Raw genomic sequence first — 18,739 nt, 5'->3', positions numbered from 1 at the left:
TGCTATCTTCAGTATGTATCATTGACACTAATACCTTATCAATATAGTATAGTTTTGATTAAAAAAAAAAGGTATAGAGTTCTGTATTTTATTTAAAAAAAAAAATTATAGGGAGGCTAGGGACAGCATCCCAACTTAAAGTCTATCCTAAAGACACCCCGTCAACTTCAACTTTAAAAAATTTCAAATAGATTCTTTAAGTTTCTAAATTATTCCAAACCAATCATGTCTTTCATCTCTATTAACAAAATGATGCCGCATGGCCGTCACATAGTAGCATAAAAGTGTATTATGACCAAACTATCCTACATATCAATTGTTTGTGAAAAAACTCTTAGTACATGACCCATAACCAGATTACACGTTGCATAGATCTAAAAACACTCTAAACATCTTTATTCATCCATTTGCACATATCTTATAGGGAACGATCACCCATCACATATATCTCAAAGCACTCCAAACCTCTTCATTCCTCCTCCTGCACAGATCTCAAAGCATCCTTAGTATATGAACTATACTTAACACCGTGCATATCTTAAAATACATCGAATGCCTTTATTTATTCACCTGCATAGATCTCAAAGCACCCTTAGCATATGGGCCATAGTTAAAGATTACCCATTGCACAAATCTCAAAGCACTTGAACTTATTATAAGAACACAAATTAAATTTGCAAATGATACTTGACCACCTTCCTTGCAAGCAGTGAAGCCAGCTCCACCACCATCTCTCACAAAACCAAAGATGGTCAAGAAAAAGCACCATAAAAGACTAAAGAGGTCCCGGAGCCTCAGTGGGCATAATGTACAGAGGAAGCCAATTGACAAGAGGAGAATAACTCAGGATGAGAGAAAGCAGCATGCATAACCTGATGCCCTGATGGAGAAGATAACATACATGTAAAAATAGTCCAGCCGTCGTCATGGCCTGACCCGACTTTGGATTCAACCAACCCATCACAACAGGACTACCAGAAGCTTACTCCAAGCACAACTCATTGTCTAGTGCTATGACAGTTAAACATTTGAAAAAAAAAAAATTCCCCTTTACTGAGAGTGAGCGGACAGACACCATCACCATATGATTATCGCCATAAGAAATACGGCCCAAGGTTTCCATCTGGGTTACCTGACAAAAAGGAATCCTTGCACCAGATATTAAGAAGAAACACCGTGATCAAAGGACTTCACATAATAATAAAATAAGACCTGCTTTTGTCATAATGACTGCTAAGTACAATGATCCACTATTATCGCACGGTATGACAAGAAAGGAACAAATTCAAGAGGACGAGTATAGCACTGCAAGCTTTCTAGGCTTTCAAACATCAAATTCTTCTTCTGTTGTCGGGCCGTGTTCTCTTGGATGCTGGTGCAGCTTCGCTGCTAGAATGTATCTAAAATACAATAGGATTCCAAGGAGCTTAAATTGGGCAAGTTTTAGGAAACCGAAAACAGATCAAGAAAATCATAAGAGTAATGATTCACCTTATCCAGCTTCCCTCTGACCAATCTAACAGTCTCATTCATTGATGCTGATGCAAAGTATTCCTGCAATCAGCATAAGAAACTTACCACCTAGATAAAATTTTAGAAATCATACGCATTACAATTATGCTCGTATCTGTTGCACAATTCCACCTGATCACAAATAACAATACAGCAAAATTTACCATTTCAATTTTGATCAAAGCATGCAACTTAGATTGCTATGAAACATAATGAACTATGTATATTGTATTTGGCATTAGAACGATGCCTTGTTGGCAAGTAGCAACAACGTCAGAAGCTCAAAATATAGAGCAAAGCATACCTTGTTAGAGGACACATGGCTGATAAAATCATCTTCACTAGAATTTTGACTGGCTTTACAATAGTTCCTGGAGAAGGAAAGCAAGCAAGCATGCCATGCAATCAAACAATAACAAAGCTAACAGTCCTTTTATGGAGAACTCTCTTTAAGAGCGTTTAAAGAATATAGAGTAAGCTGCAGAACTAATGAACACCAGTACTTATCTGCAACGGGCATCAGTCACTACAGCAGGCTCATATACTCTGGTACAATAGCATGCCAATCATACTATTACACCTTTTGATAAGCTCTAAAATAAATGTTAGAGCTTACCTCTGCTTAGGGCTTATCTGCAGCTCTAAACTATTTGATTCTGATGGCGCCTGTGTTGGCAAATGCTGATAAGAAGTCTCTAGGGTTTGCGAATAATTGGTAAGTTGAGAGCTCGACCCTCCCATTTTCCCAACTGCAACAACAATATGGCATTAGGTGCAAACCTAAGAGAAAAAAATATTAAATTGCTTATGAAGCAAATAGGATGCTAGGACCTTGTGTGCAATAAAATGAAAACTCACACTCTATTCGTCCTACTCGTCCTAGGACTTCCTTTCTCCTGCCCTCCAGTTTCTCCTTTGTATCCAATAGACTCTCAAACTGAGGTGCATATGAAACTTGTAATCGGTTTCCAAGAAAAACAGACTCATCCAGTTTCCGCTTTGCAAATCTGCAATTAGAAGCTAATGTTCAAATAAAGGTCTATAGTTAGTACGTATATACATATGCATTCTGCATTTACATGTTTCATCTGCAAGCTTATAGGTATGCCCGAATGTTTTTAGAAATGTTCAAATATGATAAATGAATGGCATAAAGGATTTAGAGACCAGTCCTAGCGGTAGCCTGTAGTGGAGTGAATGATCCGTGTCACTTTTATGTTTTCTGCATTCATTAGTGCATAATTTTGTTTCTAACCATCTGTCTCTCTACCATGAAGCTTTTGGAGTAAACTCATGTATAATTTCTTCTGGCCAACTGGCCATAGCCAAGTACCCGACACTTTCTGCTTTACAATAACTACCATCCCTTCATGCCTGCTAGTGTAAGCCACAAATGTTTTACAATTCCTGAAAGGCAAAGTTCAGCCACTGGCTGAAAAAATCAGATCGAAGAAGAAGATTTCTTGACCTTGAATTGCTATACAAAAGAAACCCATTTGGGCAGGCAAAAGGCCTTATTTATGTTCGGTTAGTACAACGTGTCCCAGGTCAACTCCTAGATTCTTTCCAATCATCTATAAAAGTCTCAAACCATGTCCTCACTTTCATTGATTCTTCATTTAGTCTAGAAATTCCTCCAACTAGGATCTCCTTTTGAAGCAGTTTTCTTGAATGTAAAAGCTACTTTTCTAGCCTATCTACTATGGTTTTGTTTTGCTTAAGTGTCTTATTTTCAGCTTGAATCAATCATCAACATGGCTTGGTAATCAGTGTTATTTAGACTATTTTTCCATTTGCTTGAGTTTAAAGAGAGGAGAAGGGAGGAACTAATGGTCATAAATAATACCTTTGAGAAGACTTCCTTATGACAACATTACATTTTGAAAGTCTTCTGAAAGTTTGGATGCATTAAGATAGTCGGTTTCGAGAAACTTATGAGAAAGGTTAAAAGTTTTCAACTGTTATCTTTCTTCACACAAATAAGCAAAATCTTGTTTGTGATTAATGAAATCTTCAAATTTTGGGGAATAAATTTAATGTATAAATTAAGCAAATCATAATAGTTTGTCACTATATCAAATATAAATCAAGAAATTGTGGATTTCTTAAATTTCAACACTGTAAAAAAGCAAGATATTGTTACATTCATATTCGAGTTGAAGATACAAAAGTCAAAGATTTCCAATGTTCAACATGAATTTTCCTTCACAATCTATCAACCAATACACTACACTCTAAAATGATCTTTACTCTATTGTTAGTTTGGTCTTTCTTTTTCTTTCTTCTTTTTTTGGAACTTTTTCTATTTTCCTTTGTATTTAATTTTTGTATTTTTGAAAATAGTTTTGCAATGGAAGTCTAAAACCATATGTTTTTACAACTTCTGTTATTTCTATCCTTTTCAAATTCTAATCATTTTTATTACTCTAAATTAGTTTCAAGCTGACAGCACTAAAGTCAAAAGAAAATACTGAACTATTTTACTTGAGGCATAGGCCCTGTTTGGATGTTAAGGAAAACTTACCAGAGAATTTTATAAATTCATTAAAGGAGAGATCCATCAAGCGAATACTCCAATAAGCCTATACTCCAGTATACACCCTATTTTAGTGTTTGGATGTTCATTGAAAATTTTATAGGAAATTTTTTCTGTAATCAAAATTTAATATCTATTATAAGATCATGAAATGAATATTAAACAAATTCATCAAAAAAAATTCTCTCTCTTCTTAATCTATGATAGTAGCAGTTGATTGTCGAGGTGAAGGTGGTGGTGGTGATGGTGGTTAAGGAAATGCAGATGGTGATGTTGGCGGTGGCGGTAATGGTGGTGGAGATGGTGAAGGTGATGATGAAAGAAGAAGTTGACCGTGGAGGGGATGGTCGAGTTGACAATGTGCGGAAGGTTGAGGCATTGGATGGATGCCAAGCATGTAAAGAAGCTAGATTTGGATGGCTTTGCATGGGTGCAAAGCCAGTGAGGGTGCATATAGCCAGGGGTTCGTTTGGCCCAGCAATGGGCCACGGACAAAGCTTGATGTAGGCTGCTAATGGGGCAAAGACAGAGCTTGCAGTTAGCCAGAGGTAGGGTGTGAAGCATTGGGGTCACCCAGCACCAGAGTTGTGGTTGTTGCCGTCTTTGCTGGCGGTGGGCTGCCGCCAAGGTGGAGCTTAGTCAGACGCCATCGAGACAAGGAGGGAACTCGCTCATTGGCAAAAAAGTGGGGAGAAAGGAGGAAAAACGACGGGACAGGAAATAGTGTGAGCTTCTCAATGAGTTCTGCAAAGTTTTCTAGAACTCATTGCAGATTATTTTTTTACTCTGGTATTGAGGTGTTAACTATAGTATCTCCACCCTTCAAGAACATCATCCAAAGGCCATATTGTAAATTTTACTCCGGAGTCTAGATATACTAGAGTAGTGTCCCGATACTCTGGTCTAAGAGTACCCAAACAGGTAGATTGAAATCGATACCTAAACAAAGTTATTGAACCTCACTGTCCATACTGCATTGCCAAATCATAGATTTGGCAAGTAACCCATGGTAAAACTTTACAAATAAGCATCCTTTTCACAGGAAATTATGATCGAACTAATCACCTTGCATTGCCGACCTGTGAAAATTTAATCCAATAAACATCAGTGAAAGGTTCACAGTCTTCTGCATCCATAGGTTTGCATCTGCAAAATATGAATTATGAAGCGAATAAATAAATGAAGATCAAAAGGCGAAACAAATGATGATTATCATACTGTTCGGTAAAAAAAACATGCAATCCTCCAAGAAATTTTCCTAACTAAGGAGCACTGCTTACAGCTAAAAACCCGTAATAAGATTAAGCCCCAAAACATCTTTAATTTTACTACAAGAAGCTTCGCCCCCTCCTAATTGTTTTAATTGTAACATCAACATTGGTTCCTTTACTAAGGATTACACAAAACAGGAAAAAAAGGGAAAACAACTCACTCTTCTATCTCTCCATACGATCCGAACAACTTCAACAGTTCGTCGCCGCATCCTAATGCCGGCACGTTTCTCACTATTAGATATCTGCAGAGCCTTATTGAAGTCAGAAAATTCCATGGAGCATCCAAATGGTACCATAGAACAAAAAAGATCTTGTTTTCTTCTTTTTCTTTCGGTGCAAGAAGATCGTTCTTTAAAATACCCCGCGCAAAGAAAAGGGGTGCCGGAAAAGGAAAAAATTGAAGCAAGAATCTACAAGCCTATAATTTTGATAGGAAAAGGAGATCAACAGTTAGGGTTCAGGGATGGAGCAAGAGAGAGAGGTTGCGGTACCACCTGGACTCGTCGCAGACGGTGTAGATACGGACGGCCGGAGGTTCGCCTCGGTCTCGCGGCATCGTTCGGATTTATAGACTCGGGAGGGAGGCCGGGAGGACGGACGCAAGGACGAAGAGAGAGCACAAACTGAAGTCGCCGCAATGGCCGACCTTATATAGGTCAGAGCCGGTCCGGTTCGGTTATGGGGACCGAACCGAGCCGGACCTCGAAAAGGTTTACTCCTAACTCAGCTCGATCGGGGGCTGCAGTTCCTTTTTCCTACTGTTGTCATCCTTATTATTTTTATTTTTACACACCCAAATAAAATTGTTAATTGAATCGCCTTTCTCGCTGCACATTATTTTGGAGATATTTTATGAACCCACTCTGTATCTGTTTCTTTACCTCTCTATAGTATCTTGTTCTTTGATTCAAATGGCAGTGCTTATTGAAGGCTAGTGTGAGCTGTTGATATTAAAAAAAACTATTTTTTAATTTTAATTGCTCTTTTATTGCATTGCTGTGGTTTTTAGTTAATATAGATAGGATAGGTAGGAATGAACCATTAATATTGGATGTTAAGGATAATAATGCAGCCACATAGCTCTACCGTCGTCCATTGCTGACGTGATAGCATCATAACCGGCAAGCCGATGAGCCTGAAACTCTTGTACCAGCTGGACCAAATGGTTCAAGCAGACCTTACTTGCTAAGATTAGTACTTTCAATTTAATCTCTACTTCATTAGGAAAGATATAGTACTCGTGAAATATGAAATTTAAACAGGGCATGTTTCTTATGTGGTTTTCCTATACTCGTACGTTAGGTTCTCTTACCTATTTTTTAGTTTTAGATTGCTGACTTGCAAGGATCCTGCAAAAGTTTCCTTGAAAAGAATTTTGGCGAGTAATATAGGATGGTAAAATAGATATAGCTTAGTCATCGATTTCCTAAGTCCTCACCTAGCATTTGCTTATGATAGATTTCTTCCTTTAAGAATTTATGTTTTTAGTGCACACTTCCACAAATCTTCCTAACAGACAAAATTAAATCAAACTTAGATATCAACTTCTAATAGAAGAGTCAGATGCACACAACCTTATCTTAAAATATATTTCTATATTTCAAATCTGTAACATTTACATCATAATAGAGTAATCCTATTTGTGCTGAGGCTCACCCTATATCAATTTAACGACTTTGATGGTGTCAATTTAAGTAACCTCATCATCAAACTTTGGTGGGATAATGAAGATGAACGTTTTTTTAATGTTTTCTTCTCATTCAGCAAGACCTGACTGAATAAACAAACACTTTTGTCATATATGAACTTGTTAACGGATCTCGGCTAATAATGCAATTTACAACCGTATTTCTTATGATCAAATATTCCAGAGGAATATTTGGTGCAGTAATATGGATATGAGGTATCTCCGTAGAATAAGGAAATAATCTTATGATTAGTTACAAATTAGACTATTTAATTAGACAAAAGCATCATATTTGTACAACAAAATTGAAAATACACCACAACTTTACACGATTGAACATCAATAAAACCATTTAGGTCGCACTTCTTCTTCTTTCTCTGTCAATTCTTGATAATGATACCAGTCCCCACCTGCTTTACCAACAGGCATTGGGGTCCGGACAAAAATCTCCACTGGCTTGGGAACATGTACAGACAAATGCAATTCCCTCATGCTATCATCTTCGGCATTGTTTGAATCAGTCTCAAGTTGCATGCCAATTGGTTCCACAGCTATCCACCCCAGACCAGAAATCGCAATGTCACAAGCAGGCCTGCACAAGGATAGAAGCATGAACAGTTAGAACCCTACTGCTAAAAGGTTCTCGAATTTTTTTTTATCAATCCACTTCTTTCAAAATCTCCATTAACAGACTCTCATAGTACAGAAAGATGCTCATGAATAAAAATGGAGATCATTTCTATTTCGCCTGAGAATCTAAGCTTGACCGTAACGACTTAACAAGATACCATGTAGCACATTTATATACAAAAAAAAATATTTCAAAAGTTTGAACATGGATTTGTTCAATATGCGCCTTGCATATATGAGTGCAACAAATGTCACACAATCTTTTGTTTCTTCCCTCTTCTTTGTGGTCAATCTCTTAATAGCATAAAAACTTAATTGTAATGACGTTTAACATACTTGTCTCCTGATAATTTTAGCTTGGCGACAATGCTCCGAAAAGCGATGCCCTGCTTTTACTGTCTTATTATGCATGACAGTATAGGCATCTTGAACTTCGCTTTCTGATATGTGGATATCATAAGGCAATTTCAAAATAAACTGTACTAGTATATGATGAGTGGTATTCCCGATTGAGTCAAGGGCAAGGCTTTGCAAGTGTGTGTTTGCTAGTCAGGTGATCACATCTCAACTATATGATTTTCTTATTATCAGACAATTCTGCTGTCACTTCCACCCTGCTGTGCTTCGTGACTTCTATATATCAAAAAAATTATGACTTCATAGTTAACATTTTTTTTCAAAGAAATAACCATATGAAGCGTACTCCATTATGTTGCACGTATCCATATGTGGCATCAACTCGATCACTAAAATAGTTCATCAAAATCCTAGTACTATAGAAAAATACCTCCTTTGGTCTTCAAATTTTATCTGCAAATGACGTACTGCTTCTAGTCCAATCCAGGATTCTGCTCTTTCTTTACTAGTTGGAGGCGTCAAAATAATTCCAAGCTCTTTCTGAAAAATTAGGAAAAAATTAAGCCATAGGAAGTTCAAAACTTATAAGAAATAGGTGACAGGCATTACCTAATAAAAAAACGGACAACATTATACGCAAGATGGGGGATTAATTTGAGACCTTTGTTCCTTCAACTGCTACAGAAAAAAAAAATTGTGACCTAATAGATGCCCATCTGTGTCCTACACACCCCCTTCCCACCCCTAAAACACACACACAAAGGTCATTTGTGAATTGATAATTTGATAAATGCATAAGATTCATTTACTTAGTTTTTCTATAAAACTTCTTCAAAATCAATGTGATGTCTCCATGTGATGAACAGAAGTACCAGTATGACAATTCTTGCTAGTAACACCTTTCGTACATTAATTACTGCCTTATGGAACATTAATTAGTGACAATGTCTACCAAAAATAGTCATAGCTCAGTGGTTTGAAGGACTGCATTTTGTGGAAGACCAAATGTCATGCAGTTTCAGCAGTTACTTTAATCAAACTAATATTGTACCAAAAAAATATGCATACAACTGTACAAAGAATTCAACACATTAAACACAGAAATTGAAGACAACACGCACTTCAATTAGATAAGGAAATAAATTTATTGGCAAAAGAAAGACAGCAAATTAACCAAACAGAGGCAAATAACTCATAAACTGATTGTGATATTACATGGTAAAACTCATTTGCTTCAACAGTCGGAACCATATGAATCTGCAATTTTTTGGGCCCATAGAATGTTAGTCGTGTCTGTGGAAGAACCTGCATTTTCATTACATAATTAGCTGCAACTACTCAAAATTATAAATTCCTAAGGACCGCTCTAAAAAACTATAAAGTTAATGCTGATAATCTGGAAACCTTAATAACATCAATGCGAACAAGCCCAGCCCAGAATAATGAAAATCCATTTAAACCAACATCATCGGTATCCTTCAATGTACTCTTCCTTGAGAGTGCCTGAACATTTTCAAAACGTTCTGAGAAAGCAGATTAACATGCCAGTGCTTTTTGCAATATCCAACAAATAATGAAAAAGGAAAGACAAACATACAGGGAACGATTGTCCCCTTAGACGACTTTGAGGTGCAAGAGAAGGCAGATCTTCAGAATGAACAACTGCTGCCTGCCTATGGTGAAGATGCACTCCAGGTGTGTCAAATAATTTCTGTCATTAACAAATACACTACAAATCATTGTTTCGTTCCAAGTACAGGATCTCAATAATTTCTGCTAACATATATCATAATCTGCAAATGAAACGGAGCAGCTACTTGATGTGTTAAAAAACTATGGAAAAGACAAGTTTGTTACATTCATAGAAAAATAAATGATTTCCAAAAAACAGAATTTTTTTTAAAAACAACTTCATAGCATCATTTTATTTTTATTTGCTGCTCTGGTGAGTTTCTGACTGGAGGTTAGTCAGACAACATGATTGTCAGATAATGCTATAAGCAATATAATCATGACAGTATCCCACAAAGATACATAAATGTGATAAGACACAAGAAGGAAAGTTTTGGTGTATAAAAAGAAAATCCAAGTGAGCTAAAACAATAATTTCAAGAAGTGTATGCTAAAAGTAGAAGCCAGAATTAATAAATTTGGCAGAACTATCTTCTCTACCATCTTTTCCACTATATTAGCTATCATGTGCCTTATAGATACTGCTTCTCTCTTTTCCTAGGAAATGCAAACAATGTAAATAAGCAATCCATAAACAATCTAAACATTAATTTTAAACAGCATAGACAAGCTTGTCTCTTATAATCTTGGTCACGTGTTTGGCTTTACAGGTCCTGCAAGTCTATTTAAGGACTGTATCTCCTTCAGACAGTGAAGTTCCTTGTAAGTATTTATGCTTACATACTCCCTTTTCGTTCTTTCCCTCCTCTGACTCTGGTTTTCATTGAAAATGATCGATGATTTATGTGTATCAATTTATTTTCTATACATGGTTTCACTTAGATTTTCTAATTCAAGCATTTCCATAGCCAGTTGTCTCCTTTAACATCATTATCTCCACAGAATTCATCTTATTCACATCTATTCATGCAAAAAGCTTTGATCAATGCAGAAAACTCCCAATGCTGATACTCTCCAACAGAACTTGATCTAAACCACAGTGCCAGGTGACAAGTTCACAAATCAGAAAATGTTTCTCCTTTTCATCCATCTACATCGACTCCTAGTACAATTATTTCCATCATGATTCTTTTCTTTTGTGAACCAGTATGAGAAACCAAAATCTTACCTCTGGGCCTTCCCATGGCTGTTAACAGGTGATGGTACAGAACAGTTGGGTGAATTTAAAAACAATGGTGGATGGAAGTCACAGACAACAAAAGCAACAAAAACACAAACATTACAAAACCACAGGATACCGTACCAATACAACAACATATTATTATCCTACCATGGCTCCCTTTTTAGATCCATAAAGAGATAAATTACATAAAACAAAAAATGACTTATTAGATAAGATGAAGAAACACATTTAGCTAACTTTAGATTGCCCAATGTAACTAACTATTGATTTATTATACATAGTAAATATCTCATAGTATAATAATCAGCATCTTACAGTTATAATTCCAATTTTAAAATAGCACACTTTCAAGATATGCAGATAATATTAAAGATGGATAAAAGACCAGAAAAGGCAATTCTACTAAACATACCCCTCCTCCCAGAAAAGCTTCAATTTCAATGGGACCAAGGGTTGTTCCAGGCACAGCAGATTGCATTGGTTTGTATTTCCGAGCTGCTGCAGCCACTGGATCTTTTTGTGACATCATCTCTACAGTTATTAGAAAATTTTAATATATATATATCAGTAACTACTGGACAATTTCTACGCAACATTATAAAAAACACAAGAAGAGCCAAAACATGTTAACCTTGTGAAATTTTGAAAGATAGTAATCTCATGTTCAGAAACAGAAATGGTACATAACAATTAAAAATATTAATATTGAAGCATTTATCAGCTTAAGCAAATAAGTATTGCACAATCATACACTATGTATGACAGGGTAAAAAGAATTGCAACCAATCTTGATAAAATCTTCTAATGCAATTAAACATGATAATTATATTAAGATCTCTGGATCTGTCAGGAGAGATTGAAAAGTTACTTGCACCATAGCCAAGTTTACTGTCATGTAAGTCCTCACAGCAACAGGTGGAACACATCATATGATATGATTATATAAAGGATACAGACTGGTGAAAAGATGCACAAATCATTTACATCTTGCATGAGATATGGGAATATAGCTGACCACATATAATTGGGATAAGACCGGATGGCTGTGGTTAAGAGATAATGGAACAAAGCTAAAGAAGAAAAATCAAAGACAATGAACCTAAGTTATCTAGACGTTTGGGTTAGTCTGGAATATCTGTGCCAACATGGCATGGATATAGGCATGACATTTTCATACAAGTCCAGAAGAAATGATGAACGATCAGAAGGCTCTGGGACATAAGCATGCAGCAAAACCCTACAATTCTACCCAAGCCCAGATAAATATGAACAAGAATGCGATATGGTTGTATTGTTTCATATTGCATACATATAGACTAATGCTCTTTGAAGGTTTTTCCTGATGTGGGCCAATGTTGCAGATCAACGGTGGCTTCCAAATCTCACATTATACCTCTAAGATTGTCATAAAGAGACTAGGAAGGCAGTCCCAACATTCATAGCATGTAACTTATGAGAAAGATGGATTGCAAAAGTGCAAGACGATGCACCATTATGGGTGAATTCAAATACAGGCATAACAAGTATAAAACACTCTACTGAATTTCCACAGGAAAAAAAAAATCCTAGTAGTACGACTAGTCCTGGCAACATAACTAGTCTACCTCAACAAGAGGTAGTGCTAGTCCTGATAAAACTAACTTCCAGTCATTGATTTGTAAATCAAAACAGATGTATGTCAAAAGCCATGTGAACTTCTAATATGATCATCATATGGTTGTCCATTGAGTCAAACTAAAAACCGTATAGATAAAATACAGAATATCTTATGTAATCCAAAGGTTAAATAATATTGCTAACTTTGACAGCAACGGTGCTACAGAAGCTTACTAAGCAAAGCATTGACAAAAGCAGACTTTCCAACATTTGCTGACCCCTGTAACAAATGGTGATTAGAACTGATGATACCTCAAATGTACAAGTTTCAGATTAAATCAACGGAAAAGATGATTCTTGAAAAAAAGAGTCCAGATGAAGCACCAATAAACAAAACAATAAAACTTGTAAAAGCGTAAAGGTGGAAAATACTAACCAAAATATATACATCTCGGCCCTACAACAAAAGCCAAAAAAAAAATATCATCAGCAGCTGTAACTTATAAAAAACCTAAGCACCGCATATTCTTATAATGGAAGGAGAGAGATGAAATTTGTAAGGAAGAATTTGAAAAAGTTTGTAATAACATCATATGTAGCGTTTAGACTAGATGAATGAAAATAAGTAGCTGTTGCTAGCAATTGATGGTTATGATTATGGTTGTTTGTTCCTTTTTTTTGCTTAGTTTGTCACGAATCCAACCAGCAGGTTTCATGCTCATCTAACCAGATATGCTCCCTTGAACTTAGATAATGTGGTCTTGTAGATATACTGCACAGGTAATTGTTGGTTTACTTGCAGCGAAGCATAAAACAATAAATCAATCAGGTGTATCTCCTTCAGATATATATATATATATATATATATATATATATATATATATATATATATATATATATATATATATATATATATATATATATATATATATTGCCATGAGGTTGTTGGCCAAAGTTAATGACAAGACCCGTAAGTACTAGATAATGGAAATAAAACAAAATTATAATAAAAAAGTAATTTCAGTTTTTTTAATCAACTAGGGTTATTCCAAACCACAGGCTGATATGAGTAAGAGAAATATATGGTACAAAAATACAAGATGTAAACCTTAAGGACCGAACTCAGTTTCTCAAAAGAATTGAATGAAGTCAATGCACAGACATATCACCCTATAAAATGATGATAAATTCAGTATGATAATATATTAAAATGGACCTTTTTCTCCTTTTGAATCGTTGATATGACCCCTGCAATCCCCACCAAAGACTTTGAACTAGTCAAGTGGATGCTGATAACACTACAATAAAAAAGACATATCTTAGGACAAAGCCTTTTTTCTAAGCAATTATAAAATTAAAAAATAAAGTTTGCCGCATGTGCCCCCACATGCATGCACCCACACTCATTGCAAAAGAATATTTCCACAAGAAATTGATTCCTAATAACAAATCAAAGCAATGCTGACATGCTAAGCACAAAAAATATCACAAAAGCAGATGCATAAGACAAAAGGGAAGAAAGTTGACTTCGTCAAGCACCGATAGCATGTGAATATTTGCAATATCTTTCGATGTCCAAGTTGTATGACAAAACATTTCATACTAATGAAAAGCTATGTGATCATATTTTTAGATATTTTATTAAACATCTAACTAGAAGAAAAAAATTTCATGCGGAAGAATTTGTTGACATCATACTGATTACCTCCATGTAGGTATGGTGGTATATAACCTATCCATGATTGTGTATTTTGCTATTATAGGGGTCATTCTCATTACTAGCTGTTAGTCCAATTAAGAATACCCTATAAAGAAATATGATATGGCACCCACCATAACAAAGGGGTTGCATGAGATTAATGTTCACATGAAAAGGCTTTATAAGAGCTAGCAATGAGGGAAGCATGGAAAGAATGAAGCAAATAGATGAGGAAAGATGTAGGGAACAAATAAACCTTGCTTGCATGTCGAGTTGACATGACATGTCATAGAAGAGTCACCGGTCAACCACTTTATATATTAAATACAAAGACATCTTTGGGATTTACTATAGAATCAGCACTGAAGATTCACTATTGTTAAGATAGGATGTTTTTGTAGGCTCATGGTTTACCAATATGACCAAGTACTCACATAGAGAAAATAAAATAACTGAGAATCTGCAGGCCAGTAAGAACCTGAAAAACTAACTACAGGTCAACATAACCAAGTTAAATACATAACAAAACGCAGAAATTACACTAGAAAAAAAATATTGCAATAATTGAAAATTAGTTACAGAGGAAAAGATAGATACATACTTCAGCTTCTTCTTTGTGGTGGCTTCGACAACCCAATCACCAATACAATTTAAGTCTGTACCTTTAGGAAGGAGATCGATCTTAAAACAGCAAAGAAGAAAAGAGAATTGATAAGCATTCAAATGACAGCTAATGGCTTCAAACAACAGAAAGAATCAAGTCATAAAATGCAAGTTAAGGATTGTCACCTTAGTTATGACCAGTATAATTGGATTAGCACCTGCAAGATCACGTATGCGTGCCAAAAAACTGCCATTGAAGTCAATAATATCAACCTACATATTATAAGTGACAAAGAAAAATATTTTAGCAGAATAAGTAGCTGAGAAGCATGCTAATTATGTCCATGCTGAGACAAGAAACTTTGCCAATAGAATTTTATCATTTATGTAAATCCAATCATTATTATATTAACTTTTACACATTTACTGGGCTTTCATGTCATAATGGAAGCTACTTGGCACAAAAGCTACTCCTTTTGAAGCTGCAGTGAGGGTCTATACTGCACGGAATCAAGTAGTACAGAGTATAGTTCAATGTCCAACTGAGAGACCCCTTTACTCGCTCAAAAATTTCTTCTTTCTGATCCAAACCTATGTAACATCATGTTGACACAATTTTCTAATGTATACCAGTGTCTAGGTAAACATGGAGAGAATGAAAGGTTAAAAATGGTTGCTCAAATTACTCAAAAAGCAGGTCAGCTGCACTATATTGGGCCTCCATACATTTGACCAGCTTGTTTTGTGGCTTGTTAAATTTCAGTACACTAATCAGTCAACACATAAGCCTAAAACAATCAAACCAAAAGAATTCAACTAAATTATTTTTTAAAAGTATTGGTATGTGACATGTAGTGCAGAACCCCCTATCTTGAAATCATCTAGCATAGTTCAAGCATGGATAATTGCACCTAGGAGCTTAGTATTGTGCTTCTATTGATAGACCAGAATATATTACAGTGTAGTTCACCAAAGCTAAAAACTTGAAAGAAAGCTTCATTTCAGGTTAGCGTCTTGTGCTTTTTGTTCTTGTCCTCGCCATGATAATCCAAGCCTGATCAAAAAAAGTTGGCCATGGAGCACAAGTGCACAACTCTAGGTTTAGAAGGTCAAATGGAATGAGTATTTTTTTTGTGATAATAAAGGCAACCCTTGGTCAGAGGTCTTCCCTACAAGATCCATTGTGATAATAAATTTTATTTGTTGAGCTCGTGCAACCAAGGTATAACCATCCAAAAGTCCCTTAGACCTGGAATGAGTTTTAAATGAAGAGGAACGAGACAAGATTTCATGTACGGAGCAATGTTCATTTCAAGGTTACACCAAAAAGTAAAATTCTGACATGACCTCAGAGAATGCAGCATGGGGATTTCTCAAGTAATATCTAGCATTATGCTCACCCACGAAACCAAAGGTACAGAGTTCTGAAACAATTTGGTGATCTAGCTTTGGTGGTTCTTCTCAATGTCAAGCAAGAAAAATGGGATCATGCAGGCTACTAGGTTATATTTATGTTGGGGAACTGTGCGACAGCAATTAGCAATAGTAGTATCATTTCGCATGAAAAGACCTTTGATTATAGCATAACAAACCACGTTTTGCTATAAACATAGGTAGAGAGCCATCTGTTTCTCAGTAGTGAACTCATGCCTAAGGGGATACCTCATTCAATGCCATTGGGAGTTCTAATCCTCACAAGTTTATGAGTGATAATGATCGAGATAGAAGACTTCACACAGTTTTGGTAAAAAAAAAAAAGAAATGATGTTGCCAAACGAACAATTTTTTTTATTTTTAGGAGAACCAAAAGGAAGTGTAATGGAAATGTAATGACCAGCATAAAATCATATATTTCATATATGTTTCAGCATAGTAGCTAAAAAGCTGTAGCTAAAGAGTAGGTAGAAATGTATCACTTACTAGCTTAACTATTAGCACTTTCTCACGGCGTAAGTGGGACAACTTTTCTCGAAGTTCCTCTGCTGACACAAACTGTTTACCCCCAGGATATCCACCATGTCCACCAACAGCAGTTACCATGTGCCCATGCGACAACAACCTACACCTCCCACAAAGGATAGTTCTAAGCTGGCGATGCCTCTTCTTCTGCACCCAGCAAAAAAACAACACAAAATAAAACTCAAATAGAGAACTGCAATCAACCCAAGTATGACCAAAATAAAAAACCCCAAAAATCATCAAAATAGAAGTCAGAAGAACTCGAAACAAGTATAACTACAGTACACCAGATTGCTTTCAAGATACTGTGAATGCATGATATTCTAATTAATGGTGTTTTTTTGCCCCTCAAACCTAATTATATTGAACACGACAGTCAATCAATTCAACACCAACTCAAGATCAAGAATCTCAGCTTGTATGACATTTGACAAAGTAGCACACGATCAAGGTACAGAACTCACTTAAATTGTAATCAAATGACAGATGATAGCATCAAAAGAATCACAAAATACATAAAATTTCAGGATTAGATCACCCATGAATCTTCCCAAAAACGAACCAAATCAATAATGAATTTAGCTGACATATGATAAACTAGCGGGTGATCAAGATGCAGAACTCGCTAAAAATTATCAAATTACAGATGAAAGAAACAAAAGAATCATCAATATGTAGCATTCCAGATGAAAACTACCCATGAAATTTCAACAAAAAAAGGTTTTTTCCAAATCAATAATAAACACAGACACCAATCCATCATCGGAAGGAAAAGAAGAGTTACCAATTCGTAGGTGCCGGAATCAACGTAGCCCGGGGCATCGACTTCAGTGGTCTGCAAGGGAGCGCCGCAGCCGTAGCAGCAAGCGACGGCGGAGGAGGCCTTGGCCTCAGGCTTCTTCTTCTTATTCTTTGCCCTGTCCTTCTTGATGACGACGGCGGCTGCGGACATGGAGTTGTGGCGCTCGAGGAAGCGGTCGCCGCGGGTGGGGGCGGCGGCGCCGCTGCCTTCGGGCTCGACGGAGAGCGGCGGGGGAGGGGGAGCGGCGGCGGAGGAGGAGGAGGTCCGGCAGGTGATGGGAGAGGGCTTGCGGAGGGTTAGGGTTTTGGTGGAGAAGGGGAGGAAGATAGGGTTCAGGGTTTTGATGGAAAGGAGGAGCGGGTTGGGCGCCATGGAAGAAGAGACGGGATTGTGACGAGCTCAAGAGAGGATGGGGTTGTAGCCTCTCTATCTACTCCTACTAGTTGCCGCTAATACTAGACATTTGATTCTCGACTGAAAGGCCCGCGAGCTCCCATAGAGGTGCAGTTGGGCTATCTGGGCCACAAGACCACTGGGGAGCCGGGCCAAGCTTTGGCTAGGCCTTTGAGTGGCCCACAAGAGCGATTGGATGTTTTAGAGATGAGGTTGAGAGTGGGCTGGTCCAACATTGTTTGGGATAGCACCAACAAAGGAACGTTCTCAAGAAAAAGAAAAAAAAGAAAGCAACAACAATGAAAATGTGGGTTTGGTTTGTATCTTTTGCGCAAAAGAACATCAACCATTAGATCGCGGCAAATGAACGAAAGAGTTCGGAGTGTTTTGAGATTTGTGCATATTGCGATCCAACAATTGACATCATGAAGAAAGATACAATATAATAATAATTGATAATAATAGGAACTGAACATTATGGCAAGAAAAAGTTTGATTCAGAGGGAGAAGAAGCGGCAGAAATTGGAACAGAAATATCATTTGATTCGTCGATCTTCAAAAAAAAAAATAAGCGAAGTTCCATCGTTGAGTGAAAAATGGGAAATTCATGGAAAATTGCAATCCCCACCACGTAATAGTGCACCTATACGTCTTCATCGACGTTGTTTTTTGACTGGAAGACCTAGAGCTAACTATCGAGACTTTGGGCTATCTGGACACATACTTCGAGAAATGGTTCATGCATGTTTGTTACCGGGCGCAACAAGATCAAGTTGGTAAGGAAAAAAATATCGTTTCATATTTGTATAGATCTCTAATCTTGATAAATCCGTTGCAAGACACGGCAATATGCTTATATATGAAGATAAAAGTAAT

General features: G+C 36.6%; 2 protein-coding genes across 10 annotated transcripts; both read right to left on the bottom strand.

Annotated features, from left to right (window-relative positions):
• Positions 1-630: 630 nt before the first annotated feature.
• Positions 631-5,936, bottom strand: LOC103710702 (RNA-binding protein 48-like). Of its 8 annotated transcripts, XR_005506847.1 has the most exons (9): positions 5,817-5,936; positions 5,481-5,564; positions 5,114-5,194; positions 2,344-2,519; positions 2,129-2,261; positions 1,817-1,883; positions 1,492-1,554; positions 1,213-1,400; positions 631-1,132 (listed from the first exon to the last, which is right to left on the bottom strand). XR_005506847.1 is itself a non-coding variant. In XM_039115545.1 (8 exons), exons 1-8 carry the CDS (start codon positions 5,876-5,878, stop codon positions 1,332-1,334), a joined length of 735 nt encoding a protein of 244 aa, XP_038971473.1. In that variant the 5' UTR covers positions 5,879-5,936; the 3' UTR covers positions 850-1,331. The 8 variants fall into 8 exon arrangements, 7 of the variants coding, with proteins under 7 accessions (XP_038971473.1, XP_038971474.1, XP_038971479.1 ...); XM_039115545.1 differs by having other exon boundaries at positions 850-1,400; XM_039115546.1 differs by having other exon boundaries at positions 850-1,400; positions 2,371-2,519.
• A 1,274-nt stretch (positions 5,937-7,210) lies between these two features.
• Positions 7,211-17,912, bottom strand: LOC103710739 (putative nitric oxide synthase). 2 transcript variants are annotated; one of them, XM_039115543.1, is made up of 13 exons: positions 17,453-17,909; positions 16,630-16,815; positions 14,896-14,982; positions 14,708-14,787; positions 13,624-13,705; positions 12,844-12,864; positions 12,642-12,687; positions 11,224-11,342; positions 9,594-9,707; positions 9,401-9,499; positions 9,212-9,301; positions 8,427-8,536; positions 7,211-7,601 (listed from the first exon to the last, which is right to left on the bottom strand). In XM_039115543.1, the coding sequence occupies exons 1-13, from the start codon at positions 17,840-17,842 to the stop codon at positions 7,349-7,351; spliced, it is 1,677 nt and encodes a 558-aa protein (XP_038971471.1). In that variant the 5' UTR covers positions 17,843-17,909; the 3' UTR covers positions 7,211-7,348. The 2 variants fall into 2 exon arrangements, with proteins under 2 accessions (XP_038971471.1, XP_038971472.1); XM_039115544.1 differs by lacking the exon at positions 7,211-7,601 and adding an exon at positions 8,606-8,671 and having other exon boundaries at positions 17,453-17,912.
• Positions 17,913-18,739: the final 827 nt, after the last annotated feature.

This window comes from Phoenix dactylifera, chromosome 18 (genome assembly GCF_009389715.1).
Source record: "Phoenix dactylifera cultivar Barhee BC4 chromosome 18, palm_55x_up_171113_PBpolish2nd_filt_p, whole genome shotgun sequence".
NCBI classification, from domain to species: Eukaryota; Viridiplantae; Streptophyta; class Magnoliopsida; order Arecales; family Arecaceae; genus Phoenix; species Phoenix dactylifera.
Note: the sequence above shows the minus strand (reverse complement) of the source record. Positions and strands in the feature narration are given on the sequence as shown.

Coding starts and splice junctions, on each gene's coding strand:
- LOC103710739 (XM_039115543.1), bottom strand. CDS start 17,842: ATGGCGCCCAACCCGCTCCTCCTTTCCATCAAAACCCTGAACCCTATC. Junction 11,343..12,641: donor TTTTGTCAATGCTTTGCTTA/GTAAGCTTCTGT, acceptor TAATAACTGTAG/AGATGATGTCACAAAAAGAT. Junction 8,537..9,211: donor AAGCAAATGAGTTTTACCAT/GTAATATCACAA, acceptor CTAATTTTTCAG/AAAGAGCTTGGAATTATTTT.
- LOC103710702 (XM_039115545.1), bottom strand. CDS start 5,878: ATGCCGCGAGACCGAGGCGAACCTCCGGCCGTCCGTATCTACACCGTC. Junction 2,520..5,113: donor TCACAGGTCGGCAATGCAAG/GTGATTAGTTCG, acceptor TTCTAATTGCAG/ATTTGCAAAGCGGAAACTGG. Junction 2,262..2,343: donor TTCATTTTATTGCACACAAG/GTCCTAGCATCC, acceptor TTGTTGTTGCAG/TTGGGAAAATGGGAGGGTCG.